This window comes from Mustela nivalis (genome assembly GCF_964662115.1).
Source record: "Mustela nivalis genome assembly, chromosome: 16".
NCBI lineage: Eukaryota > Metazoa > Chordata > Mammalia > Carnivora > Mustelidae > Mustela > Mustela nivalis.
In genome coordinates, this window is record NC_139035.1 from 4,003,227 (window position 1) to 4,016,102 (window position 12,876).

The 12,876-nt window shown below is 42.7% G+C and overlaps 1 protein-coding gene across 5 annotated transcripts in view; it reads left to right on the plus strand.

Annotated features, from left to right (window-relative positions):
- DNM3 (dynamin 3) overlaps positions 1 to 12,876 on the plus strand; it is a 536,286-nt gene that overhangs the window by 460,787 nt on the left and 62,623 nt on the right. The window contains exon 18 of one of the 5 annotated variants that reach the window (XM_082702688.1): positions 3,935 to 4,111. The exons of the other annotated variants lie outside the window; for them this stretch is intronic. Within the exon in view, the coding sequence (XP_082558814.1) occupies positions 3,935 to 4,096 (162 nt within the window). The 3' untranslated portion in view covers positions 4,097 to 4,111. Of the gene's footprint in view, positions 1 to 3,934; positions 4,112 to 12,876 lie in introns of those variants that run through there. 5 annotated transcript variants of the gene reach the window in all.

A 12,876-nucleotide genomic window follows, 5' to 3' on the forward strand; every position in this document is an offset into this window, starting at 1 on the left:
ATTAGCTGCTGTAAATAATGCTTATATTAGCTTTTTGAATTAGTGTTTCATTTCCTTTAGATAAATAACCAGAAGTAGAATTACTGAATTTTATGGTAATTCTGTTTTTCATTTTTTGATCAGCCTCCATATTGTTTCCCACAGCGGCTGCACCATCGTACACTGCATTCCCCCCGACAGTGCACAAGGGCCCCCTTCTCTCCACATCCCCACCAACACTTGTTATTTCTTGTCTTTTTGATACTAGACACTCTGACAGGTTTGAAGTGCTATCTCATTATGGTTTTGATTTTGTCTTGGATTTTAATTCTGTTTCCTTCTACTAGCTTTACCTCCACCACCTTAGTATACATCCACGTATAAGGATATGCATACATAGACTTATATGCTCTTACTGGCTTCCCCATTCAAAAAACTGCTGATTCCTCTTTTTCCCTTCACCAAGTATCTTTAAATTAGTTCACTTAATCCTCACAACAATCCTATAAGACAACAGGGGACAGTTAGCAGTTATCTGTAGACATTTGACTGTCACAGTTGGGTTGAGGGGAGCTACTGGCATCTGATGGTTAGAGGTCAGGGATGCTACTAACCATCCTGCAAGGCTCAGAACCAAGTGTCTAAATGTCCAGAGTACTACAGTTGAGAATCCCTGCTGTAAGGTTAACATCATCTTCTCCATTCTAGAGATGAAGGATGCGCAGCTTGGTAGAGGTAGCTAACCAGCCAAAGGTCACATACTCAATAAGGGAGGGAGTCAGGATTTAACTCACACCTAGCTCGGAACCTATAGTTGGTGAACTTTCTAATATATACTCCATTTCAACTAAGTTTTTAATTATGTGTAATTTAGGGCAAATGTCCTTGTGCATAATTCTTCATACATATTTTTTATTACTTCCTTGAAATAGACTCGAAGTAGAATCGGTATCGAAGGGAATGAAGACAGAGTTTTTTATTTATGCCACCCCGATTATCTTCTTCAAAGCCCAAGCAGTTCACATCTACATGAGCCTTACCTGCTGTGAGCAGCACAGTTTTCCCGTAGCCTCTTTGATCACTTGCCTTCCCTTAAATGACAAGCAAGCAAAACTCTCTTCTGCTCAGATAGTTTCCTTAAATTGCAAACGCACTGACCCATCCGACGAGAGGAACACAGACATGCAGAGTTTTAAAACTCCAGTTGGAGCTCAAATCCCAGCTCTGCCACTAAGTAGGGGGGTGACTTTGTGCAAGTTACCCCGAGTCTCCCTCTTCATTTGTTAAATGGACCTTGATGTTCATCTCTACCTCACAAACGAGCGGACCCTTGTGATGTCCGTAGAACGGTGCCAGGAGCAAGGTCAGTTCTGAAAAGGTGTTGGCTAGCTTCAGTACCGTTGGTTTTACACCCGCGTGGTCTCTTACGCCTTGTTAGAGCGCCAGGGTTCTGGACCCAAGAGTTGCTCTGACTTCCGGCATCATCCTCACTCTGCAAATACCATCCTTGTCCAAGCTCGCGGTTGACAAGGACCTCACCATCTGCTAACCCTCTGACAGGCATCAATTCAGCGACCTGCTGCTGAGCTACGGTTTGGCCTTTCCCCTCCGGGTCTGTCTGTCACCCGGCATCTGGGCTCCAGAGTGTTCTTCGTGCCCCACTCCCGTCAGGTACTGTGGCTTACCCTCCTGAGTAGTTCTCTGCTTTTGGATATTCTTACATAAAAGTTCTATATGGAAGCATTTCCAAGGTTATGCTCAGCCTATTTAAATCAGAATATTTGATTATCAGAAATGTTTGAAATACATTGTACACTCTCGTTTCTGGTGAGACACAGCACGTGAGCCTTTTTTTTTTTTTTTTTTTTAATTTGAAAGCCCTGGAATGGGAATGTGAATTTGACACTGCAGTTCTTGAATTTATTTTTCCAAATAATATCTCCCGCCCTTTTTTAAACAATACCTGTCACCATCTAGTAGTATCAGTGTTCAGTGGGACACACCCTTGCAGAACAGGCAAAAGAACAAGAAGGAGTCTCTAGCTTAGGGTTTCTCAGTGTGGGCCCTCTGACCTGCGTCAGACATTCCCAGGCTGCTTTTTACTTATTTTTATTAACATATAATGTATTATTTGCCCCAGGGCAAATAGTGAATCGTCAGGCTTACATACTTCACAGCACTCACCATAGCACATACCCTCCCCAATGTCCATAACCCCACCACCCTCGCCCTAGCCCCCTCCACTCCAGCAAGCCTCAGTTTGTTTTATGAGATTAAAAGTCTCTTATGGTTTGTCTCCCTCCCGATCCCATCTTATTTCATTTTTTTCTTCCCTACCCCCAAACCCCCGGCCTGCCTCTCAACTTCCTCATATCAGGGAGATCATATGATGATTGTCTTTCTCCGATTGACTTATTTCGCTCAGCATAATCCCCTCTAGTTCCATCCACGTCATTGCAAATGGCAAGATTTCATTTCTTTTGATGGCTGTGTAGTATTCCATTGTTTATATCTATCACATCTTCTTTCTCCATTCATCTGTTGATGGACATCTAAGTTCTTTCCATAGTTTGGCCATTGTGGACATTGCTGCTATAAACATTGGGGTGCATGTGCCCCTTCGGATCATTACATTTGTATCTTTAGGGTAAATACCCATTAGTGCGATTGCTGGGTCATAGGGCAGCTCTAGTTTCAACTTTTTGAGGAACCTCCTTACTGGTTTCCAGAGTGGCTGTACTAACTGCTTTACCCAGGTTACTTTTTAAAAATGCAGACTCCCCATCCACTCCCAAGTCTTGTAAATTTAAACATCTGAGGATGTCTCCTTGGGAATCTTCATTTTAAGTGAGCTCCAAGGGTGATTTTGATAACCTCCAAAGTCTTAGAATTACTACTCCAGGTACTAACACTAGACATAAAGTAAGGTACAAAAACTATTAACATATCCCTTCCATTACCATTGGGGGAGAGTTTATACCTGTGACTTTTGATTGTCCTGTGAGGAAGATTGAGGTAACGCTAAGAATCGTACACCAAGTCTCGGTTTATCAAAACCTCAGCTTTCCAATCCTACCACTACCGCCTCCCACACCCCCCACGCTCCTCCCCACCGCACCTCAAGTCCCTGTCAGCTGTGATCAATAGCAAATCATTTTGCTGGTAGGGAACCATTCTCTTCTCTCGTTGAAAACAACTGCTGGCGGTCCCCAGGCTGGAAGGAAGAGCTAGAGAGGCTCTAATACGGTTCTTCATGGCACAGGATGAAGCAGCCACAGGCCACCGGGTGTGCCCCGAGGGCTCAAACCAACTCACTTTTTTCTGTATGTTTGTTTGTTCAGGGAACTCATTACCATATCCCTTTGTACTTCTGTGCTAAGAAGCTCTGAAAACGTTTTTCAGACGAGCCAAAAGTGTACAACCAGCGCTTCATTTTGGTTTTAAATCCAGAGCGAAAGTAGATCTGAACCTAAGATGTATAAGTGGTGGACGGTTTAGTTGTCCCGGTTTATAGTTTTAGGGCTTTTAAAAATCTGATTCCTTTTTGGAACTCTTCTGCTATATAATATGAACTTGTTAAAAGGTATTTTCACATTTTCCTTCTTTGGTGATTTGCATACTTTGTGCCCTGCCAAGTTTGACCATAGTGATGTTCACTGACATTTGTTTTTCTAAATAGAAAATAATATTTGATTGCTTTTAAAGGAGAGTTGAGGGTAACCTCTGGTTGTGAAATATTTTGGTATGTTAAGTTGTTCCCTTTCAATGTGTAAGAAACTGTTTCATTCCTTGGGACTATTTTAGAGTCTACTTTTAACAAAATGTTCTTCCTGACTTATAACGGTATTGAAAATTTGCGTTTGCTACCCTTGGGCGATAGGGACAGAGGGAAGATGCCATTTTTGAAAACTCTGACCCAAACTGTATTATCTGTTTCCATCTGTTTTTCCACCAGTCTGCTTCTAGAACGTTTGCATTGGCTCATATTGCCTTGAGAAACCTCATCCCTGTCGACCCCTCTTGCCCTTGCCCTACTTTCCGCATGAGTCATCTGCTCAGAAACCAGCGATCACCTGGCTCGGCAGGCCATCTGCTCAACCAGAATACTGTGGCTTGACCGTGCTCAGGGCTCAGAGCACCCAAACGAGCAACAAACACTTGGTGTTCAGCTTTAGGGAGTTCTTCTGCTTGCCTGGACCAGCCTCCCAGTGTCCGAGGCAGACCGCGAGCCAACCTGCTTTCACAGTCATTCCTGCTCGTCCCCGCTGCGGGAGCGCGATGCCATGTATTCCTCTCATCCCACATCACTTTGGTTCAACGAGCCTTTATTAGGCCCATGCTAGGTGCCGAAAACGCAAAAATTACTAAGTCATCCATGATTTCTGCTTTTGAAGAACTCACTGTCTCCCAGAAGCTTCTAACAGAAGGTGGTGATAGATATGTTCAGGGTTCAGTAGCCCCCAAGGAGCGCCCGGCTGCCCGCGGCCCAGGTGCATGGGTGCGGGAGGGTGACACCTGATTTGCTGAGCTCAGACGTGGTGGAACTTACACCTGAGCAGGCGGCAGCTAGGACAGATCAGAGTGGTGGCTTAGATTGCGCAGCCCAGCAGCAGGTGACAGAAACCCGTCAGGAGCTTCTCAGACCAGGAGTCTAGGGAAAATGGCGGCCAGGGCCTGAACCAAGACGAGTTTTAAGGAATAGATCATCATCTGATGATGTGAATGAAAAACATGTCCCTTCCCGGTCTCTTGGGTTAGGATCATTCTGGGAATTTAGTAGGCGATCAGCATGGAGGCTGACACATTCCCCTGCATTATAAATCATGGGTGTTGGTTTCTCCTTCACCAGGGGAATCACTGTTCTGTCCCCACTGCTGGCCCCAGCTTCTGTGCGCCCCTGTCCCCCAGACTGGTCTCCTGCCCCACTTCCCGCTGCTCCACAGCTATGACCATAAAGGTTTATGTTGACCATTGGGATGTACGTTTCCCCATCCCAGTCACGACAGACATTGAACACTAGTGGGCATTACCATCCGTATGACAAAAGTGACAGATGAGAATAAATTGTTGTAACCACTTGTCAGGTTTTGGGTTTTGGTTTTTTGGTAGGTTTCTTTTCCCACTTAATCAGTGCAGTGGACCATTTCTGTAGTTTAAAACCCAACAACAGCAGAAGCAGGCATAGAGAAGTCGTGGTCTGCCGGTCATGTTCTGGGTCTTGTCGTCTCTCGGTAATCTGTAAAACTGTTTTATTTAGGATCTGAGCCTCTTCCTTTGTTCCTTACCGCTCACATTTCTTCTTCTTTTTTTCTTACCTTTTTGGGGGATCTAGAGAGTGTGTTTGAAAATGGGAAATTCCTTAAGAAACCTGCAAAATATATTTTCTCCATTGAGTTAAAAAAAAAAAAAAAACAACCTCCATAGCAATAAACTTGGTTTAATGTGGTCAGTTTTATCACAGATCAGGCCTGCCCAAGGCAAGGGAGCTCAGCCAGTAATTTGGAAAGCCTTTGAAGCCACATGCACATGTATACATTAACCTCTAAAACTAACCATAATTTTAATTAACATAAAATAATCTAAAGACATGCTGATTAGGCACCGTGTGGCTTGAACAAAGCATTCTGGGCGGGGGGCTGGGGAATAGAGAACCCTGACCATTCCTATCCCCAGCAAACAAGGCTTTCTTTAATCATTTCGAAGCACATTTCATTTTGCTCAACTTTTTTTTTTTCCACTATGTTCTTAGAGACCAAAAACAACAAAATTCCAAAAGCTTTTGCTAATTAAAATGAGAGGAACTGAAACTGTTATAGATTATGTCAGTTAAACCCCAAATTAGGAAAAAAAAAAAAAAAGACTCCAGATCTCTTTTAAAGTATATGATTTACACCATATTCCAGTAAATCGATGCAGGCCGAGAACTTTTCATTCACTTCTCTTGTGTGTCATGTGGGGCACACTTAGAGCAGTTGGTTCTCCTCGGGACAAAGCAGGAAGAATGAACTCGAGCCAGTGTTGCCTTTTATGATATGTGGTTTTGAGTTTCAGAAGAGTGGAGTACAGTGTGAATCATGGAAGCAACCGGCTGAAAAAATCCTCAACTCTATAACAAAAAGCAGATTTTTTTCCACATTTCATCCAAGTTTTTATTTCACATGCAAGTCTGAGATACAAAATATTCTGTAAAACTGTGAGGAAGCCACAGTAGTTCTTGCTGTTTGGGGGTTTCCCAGAGAGAATCGTGTTCAGAATGTTCCCTTTTTTGCCAAATGGCTTATTATGCGGACTGAATGGCCCAGCAAAACAGACAAGTTCATCTCCATTTTATTATACATGTTATTTACTGGGGTTTCCCTGAAGAAAGCTGAAGAATTCCTTCCCCGTGAGTCACTGACCAAGTGATTGTTTTTTTAAAATATAAACTTCCCTTCAGCTGGTCAGTTTGGAACACGGTCTTCTCATCTTCTGTAAATGATCATATCTGTAGCCAGATCAAGTGCCTTCAACGTAGCCAGTTTCTTTCCATTTAACACTTAAGTTTAAGAAATCAACAGCCCGGTCAGGCCAGATTCAGAGGACACTCTCCTCCGAACGTGACTTACATAATTACATTTTCATTGCCTTGGCAAAATGCCTCTCCTTGTTTTAATTTGTGCTGGAAATAAGGGACGCGGAATCCACCCTTTCCCACAAGAAGCGCTGGTGGTCACTGCGTCCAGGCCATGCTACTTTTACCTTTGGGGGTTAGTTAGAAAGTCGTGTCCTCTATTCTCGTCTTCTAGAATAAAAATCTGCAACCATTGTCCTTGCCAGGAGTTGAACTTTCCGATGAAATACCAACACCTTAACGAATGTGTCAAGATGAATGTTAAGGTCAACGTTTCCCCCATGAAAATAGCTCTATAATTGCAATCATCCATTCTAAAAGGAACAATGTTATTTTAGAGAATATTTCTGAACCCCTTCCCACCCACTTTCCCAGTGGCTATAAGAAGCCTGCTGTTGCCAGCTGAGTGGTCTAGAGTCCCTGCTAATTACCTCCTTCCACAGCTTTTGATTTGGAGCCCAACTGATGGCGCCAGAGGCTGAACCACAGTCAGATCTACAGGCCCCTGATTTGCCAGATGGAATCTATGCAGTTTGTTTCCTTTCTCACAGTGTTTTTGTGACGGCCTCAGCTCAAACTGGAAATAGAATAGGAATTACTTCAAACTATTAATGGCTGATGGTTTAAATTTTGAGAAAAATAGCCGTGGAATTCTAATTTCGTTGCCCATATGGGGTGTGTGTGTGTGTGTGTGTGTATGAATGTATGTGTAAGCTTACAAAAGGACACATGGAAACATATCACAAAATTGTTTTTCCAAAGATGCTGGCATTCTTTTAATTATATTCCAGTAACACACAAATACCAAAAGCCTTCAGAATACTTCACATTTGATATCCTTGGAAAGCTTTTATTCCATTGCCTATTGATGACTAATGTGTCTCATGTCCAAATCAGATGTGCCTAGAATATTTGCTGGAGTGGCATTCTTTAAAAATCTGAACACAGAGGTTTAGTTTCATCGTATTTAAAAATGTTTGTTTCTCAAAAAGTATTTTCTCAGCTATGTCTTGCTTATTTGAGTTTCCTTCAGAAAGAGAAATTGATTTTGCTAGATAAAATAATGTGAGTGGACAAAACCGTCTCAGACAACTGTGATTAAAGGCTTTCTCAGTTAAACTGCTTTTCTCTCTGTTAATTTAGTTCCAAAGGCATTTGGGATGGTCTGGTAGTAAGTCAGGCATTTCAAAATCTATAGGGCAAAGCAAATGGAAATTTATCTCAGTTTTCTTTATTGATGGGAAGTCAGAAAATTGTGCATAATTTTAAAGAGCAGGTAATCTAACCCCCCCCCCCCCGCACACACACGCGCATGCGCCCACACACAGCCTGTGAATCATTAGAATAAGTCTTCTTTGTCAAAGGCACCAAACTTCTAAGTATTGCTGTGCCCACCTAATTCACTTATTATTCCACATTTAGTTGGCACCTTCGTGTGTCTGGCCCTCGTGCTTACCGCACGGCGCGCTGTTCTTCTTCTCAGAGAGCTCCCAGGCCAGCAGGGGAGACTGATGAGAGAATCATCTAGCTCACCGGGTGTGATCACTGCTCTAAGGGGTACATTAGGAAGGGAAGAGGAGGGCTGCCTAGTTATTTTTCCTGACAAGCAGGAATGCGGATCAGAAAATGCTTTAGGGAGGAAGTGACTTCCGAGGTGGATTTTGAAGGCTGTCAGTAAGAATCTGAGAGAAGGCTGGGGAAAGAGGAGTGGATCCCAGACAGGGGAGCTGTGTGTGTGGAAATTCCAGGACATGAGAGTGTATTGAAGTGCCTGATGCTGGATGGCTCCGGCCACAACAGTCTGTGCGAAGACGTGCAGGGGAGGCTGAGGGAGAGCGGGTGTGGATGGATGACGGAGCTTCGGGGCTCCGTGTGCCATGGAAAATGAGTAATTAGCAGTATACATGGAATAGGTTGTCTACAGTATATGATTTTATGAAATTAAAACTAACCGATAGGAACAGCTTTTTGAAGCTACAGGTAGATGCAATAAAATAACAGGAGGAAAGTAAGGTAACGGTGATTGTTCTCACGATTGTTTCATCCACTCCTGTTACCTCCGGTGGCGAAGGCAGGGCTCTGACGAGTTGGTTGGTGGAAGGTACTGGATGAGTAGACACAGATGGGACCTATCAAAAAAGTCCCAGCTTTCAGTTTTGGTAATGACTTCACTGGTTTTTATTGCATTATAAAAAATAACTAATTGAAATAAATAAGTAAATAAAATTGGTCTGCCCATTGACCAGTGATGAAAGTGTGCCATGAACCAAGGATTATGGTCACACTGAGGGGAGACGGGCAATCTGAGAATTTCCTGAAATTGTTGAAGTCCACCAGTTCTTAGACTCAGGAAACATAACAAGTCCCAAATAGGATTAAATAATAAATAAATACTTACCTAGGTACATCCTAGTAAAACCATGGGACACTGAGGAGAACAAGGTCTTTCAAGAAACCAGGATAGATCACTTACAAAGGAAGTGAAATCGGCCTGAGTATTGATCAGTTACCCTGGAAGCATCATTGCCTGAATACCTGGTAGAGCCAGGACTCAGGTTCGTATCTTCTGATTTCTATTCCCATATTTGTTCCAATATTCTACCAAAACTTATCATGCATCCTTGTATAGAATATTTTGTTCACAGTCCTTAATGCAAACCAGAAAAATAGCAGAATCAAGGAACTCAAAAGTTTGAAAAGCTGGACAAAAAAATTGAGTAATAATCTGTTTCACTTCCAAAAATTTCAGTAAGACTTATCTAGGTAGAGAAGATAAGGGGGAAATATTCTTTGTTTACTGTCTCAGTATGTGCCAGACGTTGTGCTAGTGTTTTAAATGTCCTTCAGCTCTCACTACAGATATTTATGGGTTGTAGTTCGAGTTTCCATTTTGTGGTCTGAGAGATCATGGCTTGGAGAGAGGAACTAACTTACCCAATTTCAGAGCTGGTAAATGGTAAATTCAAACTCTAGAGAGGGACCAGCCAACCCTGCCCAGTGTTCCCAGTAGCATTTTTAGTAAATGAATAATGTAATTTATATTACTGTTTGGTGTCAGCAGATGGAACCCTTTCTGGATAGCCTTCCAGTACCGCCACTCCCAGGGTCGGGGTCCTGACCCTCGGACTTGCCGAGGCATCTCATTTCTTCTTTCGCGCTTCTCTAGACCTCTTTCCCGCTCAGATACTTGACCGGCCAGTTAGCCATTTCAAGGAGACTGGCTGTTTTCTGGGGGTGCAGTGGTTTTGGATGCTGACTCATGCACTGTCTGGACAAAGTACTGAACACTTTGAGCCTCAGTGTCCCGAGATGCACATGGAGAACGAACACACGCCCCTCACGGGTCAGTGTGATGACTAAAAGAGAAAATCAAATCAGTAAGCCCCGAGTTCTGTCCCTGGCACTAGAAATTCTCAGTAAGTGATGGCCGCTGCTCATGTGCGATCTGTTGCTGGTACAGAGAGAGCTTATAAGAGCTCAACACTTCGTATTTTCCCTTCCTAGTTTGCCTGAGAATAAGTGACTCATCTTTACTTAGTCTGCTGGTTGTGTTCTGGTACAACCTTGGACCGAGTTGCCATTAACTTTAGATCATTTTAATTAAAAAAATCATAAAATATTCTGTTTTGAATTTCACATGAAGATAATATAAATGGATATAGGAATACATTACCAAATACCCATTTTCTAAATTGAGATTAAAAAAAAAAAAAAAGCTCGCCTTCATCTCCTGAGTCTTTCACTAGAATGGAATACATGAAGACAATGTTCACTAAACTTCTGAAGAATTCAGTGTTCTATGGGCATTTTGGCCAAAGAGTGTTTTCACATTTAGGGTTTATTATACTGAATCAAGTGGCTATGCTCAGTCATTTCAATGATACAGTGACGCGTGGAGGGGATGACCATGGCGTCAGCAGGAGGAAACACAAAAGCACTAGATCTTCGTCTTGAGGCCAGAAGAGGGAGGAGGAGAGGCAGAAAAAAAATTCTGCTAAATCAGCAAACATGTACATTGGGTGATGCATGTACATGATCCGACCAAGTGCTAGATTGGCGTAGATTCCGGGGGGGGATAAAAGGCCTGTTGTCTGTTCACATCATGCAAATGATAAACCTACCAGGCAGAAATTTTCCTATTTTCCACTCCAACTAATCTACAAATTTTTCAAACAAAGAAGATAAAAGCTGTTACAGAACATCTTTCTTCTCTGTGTTTAGTGGCCATTGACTTGGCATTTCTATTCTTCTTTAGGGCTTTCTGGTAATAACATTGTGAGGTCGCCACATCTTTCATACCCTTCCATTTTATCTCTTTAGTGCACGTGTGTTTCTTGTAGGTGGACTAGTTCTCTGGCTATTGAGCTCATATGCTCGTGAATCTAGATCTCTGGGTTTTTTCACTTTGCAAAACGACACTTTCCATGCCACTTAGTCATTCGTGCGACACTCACACTTTCAGAAGATTGCGAACCATCGTGGGCTGCTAGAAAGGAAGAAAGGACGTGCTTAGCTTTGGAGAAAAATAAGGTAAAAACGGTCCTGCAAGGAGCACAGCGGTGCAGTGAAGTATCTAGATCATCTGTTAGACTGTCAGAGACAGGAGGTTGCTGGATAGACCCACAGGGAAGAAGCAAATTGCAGTTCTTACTGCTGTCAGACTGACTTTGTAAAAAGGATTTGGCTCTCTTACACAAGACACAATTCTTAGGATCTTTCTGTATCAGTGGGGAACTCATCTATCTGCATATGCATGGAACTTGCCAGCCGTGAACAGCATAGCGCAACACTGCTGAACAGTTCAAGGTACAAGGATAAGAAATGTCGTGCTTCCGTTCCCAACTGAAACAATGTCGGCAAATGTAGGCCGGCTAAACAGAATTATCCAAAATGGAGCCTGTCTGAAATTCCAGGTCTCCCAGAGATGAAGGTACTGTTCCCTTCTTCTTTCTGAAGGCTGAAATTCATTTGCATCCACTGATAGCCTTTAAAATATTACCCTCCTGGGAAACCCTGAACCCCCTTAGCCCTTAGATACTTCGAGACATTCAGTTGTTTCTGATCAGACCTATGCAGTTTGTAGTTTGAGTCCTCTGACTCCTATTTCAGTAGACCAGCAAAGAAAAGTCACTGCCCCAAATGTAGCAAATATTTATCATCTAGATTCTCTTGGTTCCAGGGACCTCCTGCAGCATTTTAAAAAATTTTCTCTGTGCTTGAAAGGTCATAATTTCAGGGCTCTCTCTGGCAGAATACACGCCACAGGTCATAATTCGAGAACTCTGGCTTTTATCGGAGCCCTTAGAATGGTAAATAGAGAATTTCTTGTGCCAGAGAAAATGCAAAATAGGAACCAGCCAGTTCCAAAGTTTAGCAACAGAGTAATTGATGGCTTTCTCCAAATATCTGTTAAAATTTTAATATAATAAATCATAAGATTTTTTTTTAAGTTAAATTATTTAGCGACAAGAATTTAGCACTTTCAAAGCAGCCACATGGGCCGTTGCCCAGAACTCCCTTAAAGATTGCTTTGCTGAGGCTGTTGGACATCTGTCAGCGTTTTCCGCATAAACCATCGGCTCAAAAAAAAAATTCTTCAGGCTGCAACTTGATATGTCAGGTCTGAGCTCAGGAGTTTTTATGTGTATTCAGGAAATAACTTCAGCTGTTTTTAAGTTAGAGCTATAGGGGAAAAATCGAATACCAAGACACACATTTAGTTTATACATCGGTTAAAAGAAAATGGACTTCCACCCAACTAAAACGAAGGGAAAACATCTAAACACTTCCACGGTAGTGAAGTTTTCTTCACACTGTGTTGCCGAAACAGGATGTCTTTATTGGAGCTATGGTGACCACATTCTTCGCAGGATAGGGTCTGGAGCTCCGCCCCGCTTTAATTCCAGAGGTCAGAATGTGCCCACCTCTTGGCAGCTGAGGATGAACGGCTTAAGGGACAAATTCCAACCCTTCAGCTTTCCAGATCCTTGTACAGCCGGAGACTAACACAATAAACAGCATTTGCCAAAAGGCATCGTGATCCTCTGGTGGGTTGTGGTCTCGCACAGCTTCGACATACATTATCTTGACGTCTAAAATTACTTCTCAGAGTACAGCTGTGTGTGTGTTACTGGACCTCATTCCACTGGCTGATCCCGTGTAGTCCAGTTACAACAAGAATGCACTTTTGAACCGAAAACTGTCACTACAAATCTCACTGAGCGCGCAAGCATTCATGAGGAGCCCGGTTTATTGGTTTGTGAGGATTTGCCAGTGAAGGTGGGGAG